The 19,057-nt window shown below is 52.4% G+C and overlaps 2 protein-coding genes across 14 annotated transcripts; one reads left to right on the top strand and one right to left on the bottom strand.

Annotated features, from left to right (window-relative positions):
- The first annotated feature begins 254 nt into the window (after positions 1 to 254).
- On the top strand, positions 255 to 9,181 carry ZNF672 (zinc finger protein 672). 8 transcript variants are annotated; one of them, XM_040240321.1, is made up of 4 exons: positions 255 to 340; positions 4,228 to 4,278; positions 5,085 to 5,191; positions 6,668 to 9,181. In XM_040240321.1, the coding sequence occupies exon 4, from the start codon at positions 6,895 to 6,897 to the stop codon at positions 8,290 to 8,292; it is 1,398 nt and encodes a 465-aa protein (XP_040096255.1). In that variant the 5' UTR covers positions 255 to 340; positions 4,228 to 4,278; positions 5,085 to 5,191; positions 6,668 to 6,894; the 3' UTR covers positions 8,293 to 9,181. The 8 variants fall into 8 exon arrangements, with proteins under 8 accessions (XP_040096255.1, XP_040096256.1, XP_040096253.1 ...); XM_040240322.1 differs by having other exon boundaries at positions 4,228 to 4,385; XM_040240319.1 differs by lacking the exon at positions 255 to 340 and adding an exon at positions 373 to 1,147 and having other exon boundaries at positions 4,228 to 4,385.
- Positions 9,182 to 9,696: 515 nt separating this feature from the next.
- ZNF692 (zinc finger protein 692) lies at positions 9,697 to 18,011 on the bottom strand. 6 transcript variants are annotated; one of them, XM_040240308.1, is made up of 13 exons: positions 17,878 to 18,011; positions 17,364 to 17,479; positions 17,023 to 17,210; positions 16,710 to 16,741; positions 16,168 to 16,431; positions 15,574 to 15,622; positions 15,351 to 15,473; positions 14,851 to 15,072; positions 14,686 to 14,763; positions 14,511 to 14,589; positions 12,996 to 13,110; positions 10,325 to 10,424; positions 9,697 to 10,183 (listed from the first exon to the last, which is right to left on the bottom strand). In XM_040240308.1, the coding sequence occupies exons 3-13, from the start codon at positions 17,196 to 17,198 to the stop codon at positions 9,886 to 9,888; spliced, it is 1,536 nt and encodes a 511-aa protein (XP_040096242.1). In that variant the 5' UTR covers positions 17,199 to 17,210; positions 17,364 to 17,479; positions 17,878 to 18,011; the 3' UTR covers positions 9,697 to 9,885. The 6 variants fall into 6 exon arrangements, with proteins under 6 accessions (XP_040096242.1, XP_040096243.1, XP_040096245.1 ...); XM_040240309.1 differs by lacking the exon at positions 17,878 to 18,011 and adding an exon at positions 17,702 to 17,731; XM_040240311.1 differs by lacking the exon at positions 17,364 to 17,479.
- Positions 18,012 to 19,057: the final 1,046 nt, after the last annotated feature.

Here is a 19,057-nt window from a genome sequence, read left to right as displayed (position 1 = left end):
GTGGCCCCCAAGGTCACTCCACCCCGGGACACCCCTAGCCAGGCTGCGGCACCTGCGGGGATATCCTTCTGCGTCCACGCCTGCCCCTGTGAACCGCAGAAACAAAAGCATACACCAGGACTCCGCCACTAGGCCCTGAGGCTGTGCACCGGGCTCAGAGCCTTTTCCTCTTGATTGGGCGGGAAGAGACCCGGGGGTGGGACGTAGGCAAAGGAGGAGGCAGGGATTGGTTGAGCCCAGGAAGAAGGTGGGGCCTTGACACGGGAGGGAGGCGGGCCAGGAGTCTCCTGAGGCTCTGTCTATTGGTCCCGCCCCCTTACTGGAATTCCGCCCGGTGCAGGTAAGGCCGAACCGTTAGTGGAGCCGTCTTACGTCTCGTAGTTTTCCCAGCAACCGGTGACGCACCGGCGTGAGGCAGGCCACTGGCCAACCCGGGAGAGCGGGGCTGGAGCGTGATCCTCAATCCCGAGGCACCTCCCAGTTCCCCCCACTAGGCCGCCCCGCGCTCCTTCCCTCCCTTCCCCGCCCCAGTCCCGCAGTCCGGGAGGCGGGGGTCAGCGACCCAGCTGAGTAGGAGCCGCGCGGTGTCCGAGGAGCCAGTCGGCGACCGGTGAGGGGACCGAGGGGCGGGAGGGAGGGTTAGCGCGGGGCAGCGATCCCCAATTGTCGCCCGGCTTTTTCCCTCAGCTTCGGGCGGCCAGCGTCTGCCGCCGTGAAGAACGCCTCCCTGGCAACTAGTGACGCAGAGGCCCAGCGGAGCAAGGGATTGGCCGGCCCGCGCCCGCTGCTGCCGCGCGGCCTGCTCCTCCCAGGCTTTGCCCTCCGTCTGTCCTCGCCAGCCTTCCCGCTGTGACCTTCGTTGCCGGCGGCCCCACGACGCAAATATCACCAGGCTGAGTCCGAATAAAAGGGCAGCGGCAGCCTCCAGGTCCCGACCATATTAAACGCCCCTTACTCTACACTACGTTTTTGGTGCCCTGTCTTGCCCTTCGCGTGGGCTGGCGCCTAGGGCAAAGAGTTGAGGTGGGCCCAGGGATGGGAAATTTCGTCCAAGGAGAATCTGACCAGCAACTCGTGACGAAAACTAACTGAGGCGCCCGGGATTGGCTGCGCTGCGGAGGGGGCCCCGGGAAGGCGACCTGCTCAGGTGCGGCGTTCCTCATTCCTCGAATAGTTGTTCTCAGCTCCCGTTAAGTACTAGACACAAAGCCTTAAAATGAGTAATCAACGTCACTACTTACTCTAAACCCACGGTGTTTGTCGAGGGTCTGCGAAAGCCCCACGCTTCTCTAATCCCATTAAGTAGGGTTCTTTGCGGGGGTTGGGGGCAGTCGGGGAGGGGAAGGACTTGAAAGGTTTTGCAGAACGTTTAGGATGTTTAGGAGGTAGGAGTCAAACCCCTTTTTCAGAATTCCTCAAAATTGCCCTGGGAAGAGTAAATCCTAAAAACTCAGCAACTGCCGTTCTCAGACTTTACACCTACCTCTTTTCATAGGAGATGTTATAATAGTTTCCTCTACTGAGTTTTCTCAGGCAGGAGTGTTAGGCACACGACTCCCCTGTCCAAGGTCACACAGCCAGCCATGGAAGACCCAGAACTTGGATACTTGCCTCTCTAGTTCCCCTACAGAGGTTGCAGTTTCCACTTAGTAAACCAAGGCAGAGTATTTGCAGTGTATGCAGTGGATAGGGCTATGGAGGATAAGATGACTAGAGAGAGGCACTCTCCTCCAGGAACCTAATGCTTGAAAGAATAGCATTCCAGATTAATACATCATTTTAAAAAAGCATTAGATGCCTTATGTGTGCCCAACTTCTTGCTAGGCCCAGGAAGAATGCAAACCACCTTATAGTCCTTCCCTCATCCCGCTTCTGGGCTCCTCTGGCTCTTCTGAGCTGTAGTCTTGCCCGTGTGTCAAAGGGACATAGAGAATAAACTATACTGCTATGTTCTCTCCCTGTCAACATACATACCTTCTCCACACTTCCCAGATTTCACAGAAAAAATCTTTGTGAAAAAAAATTTGCAAAAGAATCTGCTTGGATCATGATCAGGCTTGGGCAGTTGAGGGGAATGGAGAACTGTCGTTTCTGTTTCCACCAATTTTTTAAATATATCAGACTGGATCTGAAGCTGGAAGAGACAAGGTCTTTTAAAATACTGGACCGTGTTTCTATTAAGGGAAAGAGGAAAGTGAGGAGTGGCCACTCTGCTGCTCTGGATTTCATACCCCATCCTCACTTAGAAAAGAGACTTAAACATTTCCAAGTGGACTGGGAATCACTCTTTAATGTTACTTTCACTGATTATTCAAAATAAAGCCAAGGAGGGGGCTGGAGGAGTGGAGGTGCTCAGTAGGATTTCTGCGGAGGGATTATTGGGGCAGAGCACTGAATGAAGAAGGGAAAGGGCTTTCAGGTAGAAAGACCTACAAGTGGAAAAGACCCATATTAGGCTCCAGAGGGCAAGGGAAACTTTCCATCCATCCAATTCCTCCCCCCTCCTCCTCCTAGCTGTGAAAAGTGTATCATTTGCTTCATAATGGATGTAAAATTTCATCTGCCTCTAGGGGTATTTCAGAGTCCTTGAGACTACACTGTCATTAAGGCTGGGGCAACAGAACAGACTTTAGGGCTGGGACTAGGGTGGGGTTTAAGTATATAGAGAGAGGCCAGCGAAGAATCTTCTCTCCCAAATGCAGCTACCACTCTCCAAACCACTTCTAAGGCCAACAGTTTCCTTTCTCATTACCAGGATTGCAAAGAATCAAATGCAAAGCACAAGTGAGCCCCAGTCCCACGGCAGCCTGTGAGGTCACCAGGGACTTCTGATCTGCTACTATCAACTGGCCGGGGCCAGAAGGGTTAGAGACTATCAGGGAGAATCAGACAGGTCTCCTGGCCTGCCATCCCTTTCCTGTCCCTGGACCCACTTGCCGCCTGAGTGGCTCTAGAAAAGCTCGCACCGCAGGGGAACCTTAGGTCACACAGGGGTGCCCAGTAGTACCCAGCTCAAAGGACTGGTGGGAGGAGGAAAGTGGTACATACACAGGAACATACATACGAGAGCCATTCCATATTGATGCTAGTAACAACTAGGAGAGTAGCAGTGATAGGCTTTGCACTAGTCACAACCCCAAGTCCCAAACAGATCTACATGGTGCTATAGATATTCACTTTCCCGAAGAGCAGATGGACCCTCTGGGTGGTGTGGCCAGAGCGCTACCTCTTAGGAGATGAGAAGTGTGTCCAGCTTCTCTGGTTCTAAGGGTCCAATAAGTGACCTTTCCATGCAGTCCCTCCAGGGACTGTGAAGTGGGGTAGCCTCCCTTTATATGTGTTCCAAGCCATTTGGCCACATTTGTAATCATCACTTGTTTTAAAAACAGGTGAAATAAATTATAAAATATATTTCATTATTTCATTTAACCAAATACATCTAAAATTTTATTTCAACATACAGTCAGTATTAAACACTATTCATGAGATATTTTGCATTATTTTTCATACTAAGTCTTTGAAGTTAGGAGTGTACTTGGCCCTTATAGCACATCTCATTTGGAACCAACCATATTTCAAGTTTCAGTTGCCACATGTCGCTTGTGGCACAGCTGAAGCAGCCCTCAAACCCACATCTGCATCCAACTCTGGCTTAAAGATGGAGGAGTTTTGAGATGATCACTCACCTCTTCACAATGCCCCAGAAATGTTGGCCTGGCAGAAAAGATAACCAGGGAGGAAAATCTTTATTTTGACTAAACAGTACAACTCAGAAGAAAAAGAGCTACACTTCTCTCACAGAAGATTGTTAGTAAATGTACTAAATCCTGATTTAGTCCAACAATCATGTGAACCATTAGATATGACATGAAATGCTGGCAATATCTATTAAGAAACAAATATATTTTGTGGTAAACGAAACTCAGAAATGTATTGTGATGTTAAGTTTTGCCATTAGCTTATCTTCTTAGTACTTGTCTTATATTAGTTACATATAATAAATCTGTAAGTATTAAATGCTTAAAAGCTACTAAAATTGAACAACTAGGATTTTTCATAAATTCACACATAATTACCCCCTTCCCTCTTATAAAGTTTCACTTGTCCCCAAAGTCAAAGAAATTTGGTGGTATAACACTTCAAAACTCATCAGGAAAATGATGGTTAGGACAGTCTGGAAATTGTTCTGTTGGCAGAATAATACTTTTTTTTTTTTTTTTTTTTCAGATTTTCTTCCAGGCATAGACCCTTTCCTTCAAGGGCAAGCTCCAGTATGGGGTAAGGTGAACAGAAGTGAAATTTGAAGGATACACTGTGACACTCAAGCACCAAACCTGCACCCTAGACCAGGGTCTCTTATTCCATGTCTGTAATGGGGCAAAATGGTATCTTTGTTTATGTCATTTATGTGTGTGTGTTTATGTTTGTGCATTTGTCTTACCTTCCTTGGACATGTACCCTTGAAAGCGGTAGCCTGGTAGAGGGTTTGATCCCAGAAATTTGGCCTGAGAGGTGCCAGGGTCTCCAGAGACACTCAGGTGAGGGGGAACACTCACTAGGACATAAGCCCTGCTTTCCTTGGCATTTGGGATCAACCACTGACCCTTGAGAGGTTTTAGTCACACGAGAGCAAACATTCCTTTGATTTTGACCAGTTAGAATCAGCAACCCAAGCAAGTGTCTGTACTGAAAACTCCTTCTGGAAGAACCAAGAGACGCCCTCTAAAGTCTGTTCTCAGGTCTGCAGAGGTCTCTTGCTCCTAATTACAGATTTTGTTTAAAACTCTTTGAATAAGACGACCAGGATTTAAAATATTCCAGTGCACCCCTCCCCCACCCCATCTCCAAAAACAAGTATGGGCTGGGGCAAGTCGGGGGGATGAAACATAATTTAGAATGTAAATAAATGCTGAAGGTGAGTGAGTGATCTGTGATACTCTTCTTGTTAAGTTTTTTATACTTGAAAATACCCGTTTAAAAAATACCTCTCTTCCAGGAAATGTTCCCCTCTTCTCTCTTCCTGCATCTGTCCTCTCTGCTCAATTTAAAATCACATTGTCCCTCTTATTTTACCCCTCCTGCAGGGCACAGCACACCCTGCTCCAGAGGCACAGAGAGAGAACATCCTACATCAGCCACTCCTACCCAATAGTACAGAGGGGAGCAGAAGCTTCAGAGCCCACTCCTGCAGGTCTGTAGCTTTAAAGGCTTTTTTAAATTGAGTCTATTTGCATCCAGAAGATTAGAACCCCATCTGTGGGGTGTTTTAACCACAGCTCTGGAAATTTAGAGTTGCCATCTGCTAATAAGAAAATGACTGATGACTGTTGTTTACTTCCTATCTCTGATCTGTTGGGTGACATGGCTGTAATTGATAGTGACTATACCTGTCTCCCATGTCCCACTGAATTGAACTGGGGACAGAGCCATGGGTCTTGAGGCAGTCAGTGGTAAGGCCAGCCAACTTAGGAGAGCAGCCCCATGTGTGCTTTAGATAGAGGGCACAGGAAGTTCTGTGCACAAATGCTGATCTTGCTCATGGACAGCCATCTGGGCCAACTTGTCAGAAGGATTCAGGGATACCATTTGAGATAAACAGAATAGCAGAGCAGATTTCATCCCCATAAAGGGGCTTCTTTGCTACTTCAGGTTCTCAGATCCTTGGAGCTGGGGTAATAAGGAAAGTCTGCAGAATGTTTGCAAACAACTTGGATGCCCTGAGAATTAGAAAGGATTTTCCTTCTTCCTTCCTCGCCCTCCCTAGAAATTTGAAAGGCACTTCAATAATGGGCTGCCCTTATGGCTCAGCTGGTGAAGAATCTGCCTGCAATGTGAAGGACCTGGGTTCAATCCCTGGGTTGGGAAGATCCCCTGGAGAAGGCAAAGGCTACACACTCCAGTATTCTGGCCTGGAGAATTCCATGGACTACAGTCCATGGAGTCTCAAAGAGTCATACACGACTGAGCGACTTTCACTTCACTTTCTTTAATAATACCATAAACTTTTGATAATATTCTTTTACCGCTTTCCTGGGTCCTGAGTTGCTTTGCTTTCTCAAGGTTAGGCCAGGGAACTTGGAGATTGTGCCCTGGTGTGGAGTGACTGCTTATTAGGTGCTATCCAAAGCCAAGGAGCAATACTTCAGTTTTCTCAAATACCTTCCCTTGCTCAGGTCCCAGCCATTCCTGAGCCTGTTGCCCGGGCTGCTGCTGCTTGAGGGGGTTATGCTTCACCAATTTCAGTGTAGGCCTGGCTCAGTTCACATTGGTTACTCAGGAAACCCTGAGTCTTTGGAAGGCTTTGATTGGTTTAGGCCTAGGGGACTTCTCATTGCCCATCCCTCCTTGGTCATTTCCTAGTGCATCACCAGGGCCAGGATCCCTGGTCTAAGGCTATAAAACAAGTTGGACACGCTTCCTCCTCTTCTGAGCACTGTACTGGAGGCAAACTTCCCTCTAAGTCCCTCCTGCCCTTCCTAGTGGCACAAGGACACACCCCTCCCTGGCCTATATTTCTCGGACTCCCATGGTTTTGCCTCCTCTCTTGGAGAATGGAACTCAGATGACCTAACTGAGGGAAAACAGGGAGCCTGTGCTTGACCCTCCATTCCCCAAGGTGTATCTGTCATAGATGTTGCTGGAGCTCACAGTGACCTTCTCTCTGCAGGGCTCATGGTACATGGTAAACCTAGCTGCAGCCCACCTCTGAAACAGCCACAGCACCTGCCATGAGAGAAGGAACCCTGGAATCTACAGACCAATTTTCCAGGCCTCTCTCCCTTCCCTTTGCTACTGTTCCCTTTCTATGCCTTAAAAATAACTCAGATGGAGAAGGTGGACTCCAGACTGTGAGTGGCACTCTGCACCCTGAGGGCTCCAGACCTGGCCCTCACCATGTTCGCAGCCTCAGAGGTGGCAGCAGGCAGGCCTTATGGGTGCAGTGAGTGTGGCAAGAGCTTCCGCTACAGTTCAGTGCTGCTGCGGCATGAGCGCGTCCACAGTGGTGACAGCAGCTTCCGCTGCCTAGAGTGTGGCGAGCAATGCGCAGAGGCCTCAGACCTCCGTGCACATAGACGCGCTCACGCGGGCCAGACGCTCTACATCTGCAGTGAGTGTGGCCAGAGCTTCCGCCACAGCGGCCGCCTTGACCTGCACCAGAGCGTACACAGGCGACGCATCCGCTCCTGCCGCTGCCGAGTTTGTGGTGGATGCTTTCCACACCTCCCGGCTCTGCTGCTGCACCGGCGCCGCTGGCACCCTCCCGAGAGGCCCCACCGCTGTCCGCTGTGCCCTCGAGCCTTCCGCCAGAGCGCGCTGCGCTTCCACCTGGCACGGGCGCACCCGTGGGGAACACCTACCGTGCCTGCTGACACACTCCACCGCTGCACACAGTGCTCACGGGCTTTCCGCAGTGGCGCTGGACTTCGGAGCCATTTGCGTGTCCACGCAGCCAGGAGCCCCAGTGACTCCATACCTCGGCAGCCAGGTGCCCCGGACACACACCAGTGTGGTGTGTGTGGCAAGAGCTTTGGCAAGAGTTCCACGCTAACGCGACACCTGCAGACGCACTCGGGTGAGAAACCTTTCAAATGCCCGGAGTGCGGCAAGGGCTTCTTGGAGAGCGCTACACTGGTGCGCCATCAGCGCACACACACGGGCGAGAAGCCTTATGCCTGCGGCGACTGCGGGCGATGCTTCAGTGAGAGCTCCACGCTGCTGCGCCATCGGCGCAGCCATCAGGGAGAGCGGCCACATGCCTGTGCCACATGTGGCAAGGGCTTTGGGCAGCGCTCAGACCTGGTGGTGCACCAGCGCATCCACACAGGTGAGAGGCCCTTCCCATGTACTGAGTGTGGCCGCTGCTTCAGCGACCGCTCAGACCTCACAAAGCACAGGCGCACACACACAGGTGAGAAACCCTACCGCTGTGAGTTGTGCGGCAAGTGCTTCACATGCGTCTCCAACCTCAATGTGCACCGGCGCAACCATGCTGGCCACAAGCCCCACAAGTGCCCTGAGTGTGGCAAGGCCTTCAGTGTGGGCTCCAAGCTGGCACTGCACCGCAAGACGCACCTGGGCGAGCGGCCAGCGGAATGTGCGGAGTGTGGCAAATGTTTCAGCCACAGCCGCTCCCTGTCACAGCACCAGCGAGCTCACAGGCGTGCTCCTGCCTCCACTGCTCCTGCTGCCGCTGCCACTCAGCCCAAGGCAGGCACTGCGCTCATAGTTGCTGGGCAAGCAGGACAGGAAAAGCCAGGGCTTTTTTTGTCTCAGTTGAGAGAGACTTGTTGAGACTTCTCTGGAGTGGGCTAGACAAGCATTCATACAATGCCACAGGGACAGTGGGACAACTCGCAGACGGAGGTCTGTGGAAAGACAGCATGGCCTATCACCTTTCTCCATCTCTCTCGGTAGAACTTCACCTGGCTTCTCGCTGCGTCCCTACACCTACGTCCCTTCTCAGCTCTTTGCCTGTTCTCAGCCCTTCCTTCTTCTCCTCTGAGGTGTAGGTGCAGGACCCCATGCATAGAACAGCATCCAGGTATTGACGTGCTGCATCCCTGCTGCTGTGCTCTCAGGTCTTCTCTTATTCCATCTCCTTTTTGCAGCCTGAGTCCCCTCTACCTTTTCTTTCTGGGTACTTTTGGTATCCTGTCTCTTCAGGTAATGACTGTAGATGTGGTTAGAGTCACATCCTACCAGCCTTGTGGTCTTTTTGCCTCTTCCTATCACTTGGCTGTTAGTTTCTTGCTGCTTTTTCCCTCAGCTTCTGAGAGATGGGAAATTTGCAGAGAAATAGTGGGAGAGCTCACTTTTCTGAACGATATCTCCACATGAGAAGCACTCAGAGAAGTGCTTCACAGCATGTAAAGGTGGGCATGAGCCCTCAGCATGGCTGCCCACCTGTCTCATGGACAGACCTGTTGGTATACAGATCATGGTGCTTCTCAGGGTAGTGTTCTCCAAGTAGGGGACAATAGCCTGGGACCTGAGTCAAGACCACATGGGTCCACAAAGCTGGGCACTGCCAAGTGGAATAAGAATGCTATGTACAAATCACACTTGGAACCATGGGAAAACAGCTCCACAGAGGCCACAGTGCAGGGTTGAAAATTCCCTGGAATTGGCCTTTTTTTTTTTTCTTGCAGGTGGTGAAATAAAGAATTGTTTGAGTTCTAGATGCCAAGAGCTCCCTTTGTTAAACTTGAGGCTGCTGTATTCACAGACACCAAGAGTCACCCAAGGAACAGGCCCTTTCAAAAATCAAGGTCTCTGGTCCCTTGCCAGGCTACCTCAGCAACCTTGGATGTATAGCCCCCTCATTTTTGCACTGGAAGGCAAGACTCTTCAGGGGCCCCTATACATCTGGTTGTCTTGGTTAACAAAGAATACAAATATGGCCCAGAATCACATACCTCTAATCCTTCTCCAGGCCATCCCTCTGGAATGACCTAGTGATCACACCCTGCCTTGCTTGAAGGCAAGAGTGTGTGTGACTCTCCACAGAAAATAGGGAAGCCAAAGTGAATTGGGAAAGAAAGCTGGGTCCTCACAGTGGGGGCAGGTGGGGAACTGCAGAGAGAAGAACAGGGCCTGTACCTAGGGTACACTCAGGCACATTCCAGCAGAGCCTGTTTCTAAAAGAATCAAGATTTCTGTACCTCAGGTGCCAAAATACTCACTCTGCCCACACAGGTCTATGTAAAATACTGGGTTTATTCTGTCCTTTAGGAAGACTCAAGAAGCCTGGCTCCCCTAAAATCCGGTCTTGCCCCTGCCCTGAATTCCCCATCACCCTAGTTCCTGGACACCAGGCATCTGGCCCTTTTTGCTCCTTTCCAGTCCCTGGGACCTGGATCCCCAAATTCTGGGGAATGCTCGCTGCTAAGGGAGCAGCATGGGAGCCTGAGGAGCCAGAGAGGGCCTGGATCCTTCACTGGCCCCCACGGATGCAGAGGCCAAGTTGCTGGAACAGGACTCCCCTGGACCAGATAGTTCTTGTGGGGCCAGGAGCAAGGCCGGGTGGCTTTTGCTGCGATGAGCTGCAACACTGTCTGGCTTCTCAAAGCGCTTGCCGCAGAACTCACAGGGGAATCGCAAGGCAGCCACTGTCTCTGCGTGCTTGCGCCGGTGCCAATTCAGGGATGCCTTCTGGCGGCAGGTAAACCCGCAGATCTCACACCTAAACCAGGGGGAGAAGAGTGAGGGAAGGTGCCTCAGCCCATCTTGAGCTCCCCAGGAGCTCCTCCTGGTCCCAGCTTCCCAGGTGTCCTTCCAGCACCTCCCCACTTCACCCCACACCAGGCTCCCTTCCCCCACTCACTGTAGGGGTTTCTCTCCAGTGTGGATGCGCCGGTGGATGACCAAGTTGCTGCTGGTGCGGAAAGACCGGGCGCAGAACTCACAAATGTAGTCTCGGGTGTCTGTGGGCACATAGGGGATAGCCAAGCATCCATCCCCAAACTGAGGGCCTCCTTGGCCCACCCCTTCCAGTCCTCCAAAGGAGTACTGTCCCTATTTAGTCTGCATGTCTCACTCCTCCCAGCCCCACAACAGTGCCTGTTGTGACCTGTGACCTGACGGACACCCTGTGGGCATCAAGAACCAATCCCCTCTCCTTTCTCCCTGAACCTGCCTGCCAGCTCTAACAGCACCTGCCCATTGCCATCTCTAGCAGTTCTCACAGGCCCGGTACATTTCTCCTACACCTCCTGCAGCAGCAGAGATAGCCATCCTTTTCAATGCATCCTGTATTCTTCTGCCCAACCACTGCTCTGTATGCCCTGCCATCAGAACACACACACATGTCCCCATAGCCTCATCCCCATCACTAACTTGTACTCCACACAACTCCCGCTCCAGGCTCTCTCCTCAGTCACTACCACTGATGTCAATTTGTTCTCTACATGTCCAGCCCTCCACTCTCCTGGTTCTCAGACCCTCACTAACCTGGCCCCCCCACCCTCCTCAGCCACCACTCCCAGGTTCTGCACCATGTAGAAATCACAATTTCAAGCATCCTAGTTCCAGTCATCCTTTGTGCTGTTACAGTAATCCCACAACTCCAGGCTGCCAGTTCAGTGGCCCACTGTCTCCCTGCCTTCTCTGACCAGTCCATTTCTAAGGCATCTTCATGGCCTTCCTTCACTTCACCTGTCTCTCTCTTCCTCAGCTATATTTTCCTGGTTAAAACCCAACTCAGAATAAATACAACACTTGGTTGCTCCAGGCCTGCACATGTGTGTCAAGCAGGGCAGACAACCTACAACTCCCCACTACCCCACCTTGGGCTCTACTTTCATACACAACTACAAGTCTCAAGCCTCCCCCACTGCCCTGCCACAGTACCTCTGCATTTCCTTGGTCAGTTCACTCCCACTTTCTAGAGTCCAGAAGGGCATTTTCCACATGACCTCCTCTTTCTACCAACCTCACTCAGCAATGACCTCATTTTACAAGTCACCCAGAAGAAAAGAGCCAGGGAAGAACGCCCACATCCTCCCCTCACCTAATCTACCAGGCAACTTGCTTTTTGTGCCCATATATGTGAATAGTCCCTGCTTCCTTGTGGCTGCCTTCCAACTGTGCCCAGACACACCCCCTCCTCACTGACTTGAGGTTGCCCAACCCTGGCATCAGCAAGCCTTTCCTCTCTGTGGGATCATCTGTGTATGATCCTGCCCTCCAGCTTATACCTAAATCTCTGCTTGCCTTCACAGCAAAACTCCAAAGAGCTGTCCATACTTGCCGTCTTCACTTCCTCGGCTCCTCTCTGCTCCAGAGCCACCCACTGCTGGCTGTTATCTCCCTTGTCACATGCCATTTTGTCATCTGGTCAAGGATAGCTTTCCACTACCCTGTCTGATGGCCTGTCCACATCCTCATCTCACTCAGCTCGGCAGCACTGGCATAGGTCACCCCTCCCTAGAGCGCTTTCTCCACTTGGCTCCTCAGATACTGCTCTTCAGCTGCCTCCCTGGCCTCTCTGTAGCTGACCTTCCCACCTGCCCTGCTCAGACCTCTTCTCTACCTATGTTCACTCCCTGTAGAAACACTCCACCCACAGCTCTAAACACCACCCAAGTGCTCATGATGAACATTTTTTTCTTTTTTACCCAACATCTCTGAACTTCAGATTCATGTTTTCTGGGACACCTGATTAGCATGTCCCAAATAAAATGTCATGTCCCTTTCCTGAAACCTGCTTCTCTGTCATTTTCAGGGAATCACATCACCTTCTACCCAGTTGCTCAGGTTCGAGTCTTTTTCCAAGTCTTCCCTGACTCTACAGTCCTACCCATGGACAATCTGTTCTACCCACAGTAGCCCTGGCTCCATCTTCACTCATCAGTCTCCAGCCACTTCTCACCGACTCGACTGTCCAGGTCATCATTACTGTGCTGCACATTACTGCAGTCCCTCTATTCTTCACACGGCAGTGACAGTGCTCCTTTTAAAGTCAGTTGTGTCCCTCCTTCCTCCATACTGGTGCCCATCACATGTGGCCAGGAGCCAGGCCATCGTGAAGACGGTCTTGGAGCCCTCTACCACCTATTTGACCTCTCTCCCTTCCTTTCTAACCTCCTGTCTTCCTCTCCCTTCCTGGATCATGCTTGGAGATGGCAGTTTAGGGTCCTCTCATGAGCTGCCTGTGGGTGTGGCTAAGCCTCCATTCTCTCTTCACTTAGGTCTTTGCTCAAAGCACCTTTCACAGCTCTGTGGCCCAGTGCCAGCAGAGTGGACATCTTACAAGGTGAGTACTGTCTGCTTTATTCACTGCCAAATCCCAGCACTTACTTAGAACAGTTTCAAACAGGCAAGATCTCAACAAAAAGAGAGTGCAGGATGAGTGTGTGAATGAAGAGTTATCCCAGAGCAATGTGATAAAACCTGCAGATAAGAGGTGATGGGCCTCGTGGGGAAGGTGAAGGTACCCACAGGGGTAGGTGACAGGACCCACAGTGGGGAGATGAAAAGGCATTTCCACCGCTCACCACTGTGCAGCTTCACATGCTCCTTCAGGTGTTTCTTAAAGTTGAAGGACTTCCCACAGGCTGGCTCTGGGCAGGAGAAGGACTTTTGGTGGATGTGCTGGTATTTCTTGTGGTGCTAGGGAAGGAAGCACATGGCTTTCTCAGGGAGACCACCAGAGCTGACCCAGCAGGCAGGCTCTTCTGCCCTTTTCCTTAACAGTTCTTGTCACTGCCTCACCTATAGTCCAGTCCTCACCTACACGTGAGTACCCCAATCCCATCCCTTCCTGATCCCACCCTGTCCTTACTCTGTCCTGCCCTCAACTTCCATTATCTCATCTCCTTGTCACAACCTCACCCTGCAATGCCCAGTTCCCTGAACAAAATGCAGTTCTGCTGACATTCCTGGTTCCCTAACTATACATTTGCCATCTGCCAGAGATGGGAACACATTTTGGGTGGTTATGATTATTCTCCTTGATATCAATATCAATGCCCAACAGTGTCCCTCAGATGGCCTACATTTTACTAATAGCTCACCATGGGGTTATATAATTTTCTCCTAAATGTGCTTTGGAAACACACACACTCTCAACTTGGAACACTTTTAAGGGTAGTGTGTTCTTCCACCTTAACTCCCCAAGTATTTCTAGGAAATATTTCTCTTTTTATCTGGTCTAATTTTCACATTCTGGCTCACTAAGCTGCATGGGCTTTCCCTTTCTCCATAATCCCATTTCCCCATATTTAAACTACTGCTGGGAGCTACTTCAGTCTCCTTCAAATGTCTGACCAGCCCTGCTGTTCTTATCAAAAGCCTAGAGCTTTGCAACCACATGGGGACCTTCCCCTTCTCCCAAATCCCATCCACCCAGGCCTCACCATCCCTCGGTCTAGGGTCCCCCAGCCTCAGAACCCTGTGAGAGCTCTCGCTGAGTGTGGGGCTTGGACTCTTCCCTCTCTGTGCCTCAAACGTCTCCTGTAGTAAGGCTGAGGACAAGACTGTCTCCTAAAGCTTCTAGTGCAGGACCACCAACATAAGCCAGCAGAGCGAGGCAGTCCAATGGACTGAGGAACCCTACCACCAGGACACACTAATGAGAAGCCTTGGGCAATGCTTAATCTTTCTATGTTCCTTGGTTTCCTCATCTGCAAAGCAGGTATAGTATCAGCGCCCACTCCACAGGAATGTTGAGATCAAAAGATTCAACACATATCAAGTACTTAGAACAGTCACTAGCACCTCCAAAGCCTGAGGAATGCCACCATTATCTCCATGTGGTCAACAGAGGGCCTGTGTAACAAGCAGTTTGGCAGCAGCTGTGCACCTGAGGCTTGGTTTCCTGCCTTACCTACCAGTCATCTGGATTAGTGATTAGAACTGTAGGCAAGCTCTGCACATCCATCCCAACCCTTCTCTCCCTGGTTCTGAATTCCCTCCACACCCCAGGTTTCTTTACCTCAGTTTCTCCTTCAGCCCTCCTCCTCCACCCATGAGGCTACACAGAATCCAACCTGTACCCCTCACATCCTCACATTCAAATACTGCCGGTTTGAGAAGATCCTTCCACAGCCCGGGAAGTCACAGGGCAGCAGCTCTCTTTTGGCAGCTTTCCTGAGGAAGGAGAACAGGAAGCGGGAGGACTTGTGCAGGCTCTCCTCCAGCTCCCTCCTCACCCTTCCCTACCGGGGCCCCTTTCCCCAGTCCTACCTAATTCTCTTGGGGCCAATCTGAGCAGTGTCCTCATCCCATGCCGAGGCCAGAGCAGACTGAGCCTGACTCCCAGGGCTATGGGCAGCAAAGAGGGAGCAGAGGGCCTCGAGGGAGGGCCATGTCCCAGGATGCCCCTGCCCTCTGACTCAGCCATCAGGTTACCTGGCCGGGGGCTCAGTCTGCTGGTCTGCTTGAGGGGTCCCCCTGAGCTCTGGCTGTATCCTGACTTCTACAGGCCTAGGAGCTCCAGAACCCAATGAGGATGCTGATGAGGATGGCGAAGCAAGAGGAGCTGGGACAGCTGCAGGGGCCGGGGCTATCTCCCCATCCTTAAGTGCATGGGTGACAGGGGAAGGGAGTGGTTTGGGGGCATCTGGCTCACTGCTGAAAGGAGAATGAAAAGGAGGAGGACATTATCTCATGGATCCTCAGCCAGCCCCCGCCCAACCCCAATCCCTAAATTGCAAAGATCCCAAACTCACTTTCCACCCAGTTCAAAATCTCTAGTTCTTTCTGCCTTCCCCAAAGCCTACCCTGCCCTCTCCACCAACAAGCCACTCCCTGAAGTCTGCAAAACAAAGCTCCAAGAGACCCCCATCCCGGCCACTCCCCCGCCCCCACTAGCCCACTCTGTTCAGAATCCTCCCTCAGCCCCAACTTGCTCATCTGGGGAGGAGCTGTAGGTCCAGGGACTAGCATCACTGAGCATCTCCTCTTCATCCTCCTCTTCCTCTTCCCCATCTTCTCCAAGGGATGGGAAGGTCTCCGGTGGGGGTCCCACCCCCCTGCAGGTCCAAGGAAGGCAAGTGTGAAGTCCTGCTCCCTCCCTTCCATTGTCCACCCAGGTCTATCTTGTCCCCCGCTGTTCCCCAACCCCAGACTCACCTGGGCATCCTGGCCTCCTGAGCCCTCTCATCACAGTTAGATTCCAAACCTGTTGGCATGGGTAGTGTCAAAACGGAAGGAATTCTGTACTGGAGGGATGAGGACAGGTGAAGTTCTAAGGCCTGAAGTGGTGGGAAGACTCTTAGGAAGAAGAAGGAAGAGGGGGCACAGGCTACTGGAGTGGGAGGGACTGTTTGATTTTAGAGATGGTACATTTCACATGGCCCAAAAAAGAAACAAGTATAAAAAGGTACACTGTGAAAAGTCTCCTTTCCAATCCATACCCCAGCCACCTCAGTCTTCCTATAGGTAACCTGTTTTCCTATATGCCCTTCCAGAAATTTTTATACATTCATAAGTACATACAAATAAATTCCTTTTTTCTCTTATTTATCCACCAATGGTAACATATGATACATCCATTTCTATATTCTGCTTTTCATACCTAAAAATATATTGAGGATATATTTCTTTATCAGCATAGAGTTTTTCCACTGAGAAAGGATCATTTTTGAAGAATGGGGTTCTAAGTTACAGAATAGGGTTCTGAGTTCCCCTCTTTTTTCTCCATAACTCTTCTTTCCCCCAGCCTACCTGCAGGCTCCTGCCCACTCCTGGCCTCTGGGCACCAGCTCCTCTCATCAGTACTTGGAAGAGGGGTCAGATTTGGCTCCTCTGGAGATTTGGGGCCTGAAGAGGGGCCCCAGGAGAAGGTGTGACCGGCTGAGCACTCCCACACAAGCCCCCCATCTTGGCCCCCAGGTCCCCGAAGCCCAGGCACCAGGCTGCACTCCCGGCTGTGAGCGTGAGATAGAAGCACCAGATATTGCAGTCCCTTGGGGGCCACAGGCTCAGGACCTAGAGCAGTAAAGGCAACAGTCAAGGGTGAGCTGGGAGGCCCTCTCCTCTCATCCTGGAGAGCCACATTCAAACAGCCCTGTACCCCAACCCCCTACTCCCTTCTCCACAGGTGGCCCTTCTCAGCTGTCCAACTCCCCCCATCTCTTCCCAAACTCACTCAAGGCTCCCTCTGATCCAGTCCCCATAGGGAAGGTATTTCTAGGTCACACCACTCCCTGTTGCCCCTCTTCCCTCTCTGGCTCCTAATTCTCTACCCCTAGCCATTCCCTACCCACCTGCACAAAGCACACAGCCTGAAGAAGTGTACCTGCCAGGGGGACAAGAGGCAGGTCAAGTGAGGGCCCATGTGACCAACTGCCCTCAGCTCTGGCCACTCACACACTTAAGGGGTCCTCTATCCTCTGGGGACCAAGAGGTGGGGGAAGACCGTGGGAGGTCGCAAACCACACTGGCCTTGCTTCTGAAATGAGAAATCTGCCAGTGGGAAGGAGCAGCAGGACTACACTGGGTGTCAGAGAAGGGGACGGGTAAGGTGCCGGTGTTGTAGCCTGGGTGCCCTCCCTCAGAACCCCTGACCCGGGCCCTAACCGGTCCAACAGGAACTTGGCCAGCTGCGAGTGCAAGGAGAAGCCCAGCTGCTCCTTGAGGAGGCACCACTGTTCCATATGGCCACCCAGGCGGATGCGGCACTTGCTGCGGCGCGCATCCAGCTGCCGCCGCTTCTCCCGCCGCTTGCGGGTCGCGTCCGCAGGGGAGGCCGCCATGAGTACCAGGGCCTGCGGGGTGGAGGAGACGCTGATCGGATACGGATCCAGAGGCCCCAACTCCACCCTCTGCCGGGGCCTCAGTTTCCTCATCAGTGAATTGGGGCAGAACCAAACCACTGCAACAGCATTCGCCGCCACCGGGCCCGAACCACATCTGCTTACCTGTCAGGGCGTGTAAACTAGTGCCGGGGGGTGGGTATCGCGGGGGTGGGAGGTAAGGGGACAGCATCAGAGTCAGAATGGCCTGATCCCCGGCACGCTGAAGTGCAGAACTGGAGCTATGGGGTAAGAGAATTTCAACTAGAGCGGGGTAAAGGGTAAGGTAACAGTTTTATATTGAAAAAGGCCTGAGTCTTTTCTGGTAAATGAGGGAAGAGGTTGTTTGCACTGGAAGAGCTCCTCACAGTTGGGACGACTTGGGTAGAGCTGGGGCGGGGGCAGGGGCGGGGGTCTGGAGGGCACCCCCCACTCCGTTCTGGGCCGCCCCACTGAACACTCACACTGCGTCGGATGGACCAATTCCTAAGGCAGCTCCCCGGCCGCCCAGAGCTCCAGCCGCGACCCACCCCTACCCCGGCCTTACCTGAGCGCCCCCACCCGCCCTCATCCCGACTGCGCCTGCGCCTCCCCCATGTCGCGCGCAGGCCCGGAGAGCGGCGGGAGGACAGGGGCCCACCTCGCGCGCGCCGCCGGTGTTTCTCTTTTAAGAGGAAGCCGTCCCCCTTCGCGTCGGTGACTCCAGCCTGGAACTGGCGCCGGGCTTTGAGGGGAAGGGGAGAGTCGAAAGCTGCCTGCGCGCGCCTGCGCATTGGCCGCTCAGCGCAACGCCTGCTGGGAGCCGTGGTTCCCATACAAACTGCTCACGCTCCTGGCTGAACCGTGCAAAGGCTATAAAAGGGTCGCTGCCCCGGCGAGCTCCTGTGTTTGGTGGCCAAAGGCTTAGGAAAATGGAGTTCACAGGGCCAAGCCCTCCTCCCGTGCGCCGACCCCAGCCCCTTCAAACAGCCCAGGGATGTGGCCTCTGCAACCGTTCCTACTTTGTAGTTGATCTTCTATTCTCCCTCCCAATTCCCTGTTCCCCGACAGAAGTTACCTGGAGAAGGGAATGGCAACCCACTCCACTATTCTTGCCTGGAGAATCCCATAGACCGGGGAGCCTGGCAGCCTGCATTCCATGGGGTCACACAGAGTCGGACATGACCGAAGTGACTTGAGCACGCACGCACGACAGAGGTCATCTGAAAAGTTGCCCAAATTTGCTGTGGACTATTCCGCACTTCCGTTCTCTCTTCAGTTGACTCTAGTGGAGCTTTTCTGTCTACCAAGCCACTAAAACGGCGTTTGTCAACGTCACCTGGGGCAGTCACTTTGTTAAAGGCGGTGGTCTCTTCTCTGCTTCTCTGCTGCTGCTGCTGCTGCGTCGCTTCAGTCGTGTCTGACTCTGTGCGACCCCATAGACGTCAGCCCACCAGGCTCCCCCGTCCCTGGGATTCTCCAGGCAAGAATACTGGAGTGGGTTGCCATTTCCTTCTCCAATGCGTGCATGCATGCTAAGTCGCTTCAGCCGTGACCAACTCTGTGCGACCCTATGGACAGCAGCCCACCAGGCTCCTCTGTCCACGGGATTCTCTAGGCAAGAATGCTGGAGTGGGTTGCCATTTCCTTCTCCATCTCTGCTTCTCTACCCTTAAAGCAATATCTGACAATGTAGATATTTCCCTCCATGACCCCTCTCCCCTCACACAAGTTTGGCTTCTGTGACTGCACACACACCTGGTTTTCCTCCCTCCTCACTGGCTCTTCCTTTCCTTTGTTGGATCCTCTTCAGAGAATCAGCTTGGGGTTTTTCCGTGGAC

The sequence above is a fragment of the Oryx dammah genome, unplaced genomic scaffold (genome assembly GCF_014754425.2).
Source record: "Oryx dammah isolate SB20612 unplaced genomic scaffold, SCBI_Odam_1.1 HiC_scaffold_5, whole genome shotgun sequence".
Classification (NCBI taxonomy): domain Eukaryota; kingdom Metazoa; phylum Chordata; class Mammalia; order Artiodactyla; family Bovidae; genus Oryx; species Oryx dammah.
Note: the sequence above shows the minus strand (reverse complement) of the source record. Positions and strands in the feature narration are given on the sequence as shown.

What these genes read in the sequence shown, in the direction of transcription:
- ZNF672 (XM_040240321.1), top strand. Translation starts at nt 6,895, where the DNA reads ATGTTCGCAGCCTCAGAGGTGGCAGCAGGCAGGCCTTATGGGTGCAGT.
- ZNF692 (XM_040240308.1), bottom strand. Translation starts at nt 17,198, where the DNA reads ATGGCGGCCTCCCCTGCGGACGCGACCCGCAAGCGGCGGGAGAAGCGG. An exon ending in ATTGGCCCCAAGAGAATTAG is followed by an intron (nt 14,590 to 14,685) that starts GTAGGACTGGGG and finishes CTCCTTCCTCAG; the next exon opens with GAAAGCTGCCAAAAGAGAGC. An exon ending in CAAACCGGCAGTATTTGAAT is followed by an intron (nt 13,111 to 14,510) that starts GTGAGGATGTGA and finishes TTCCTTCCCTAG; the next exon opens with CACCACAAGAAATACCAGCA.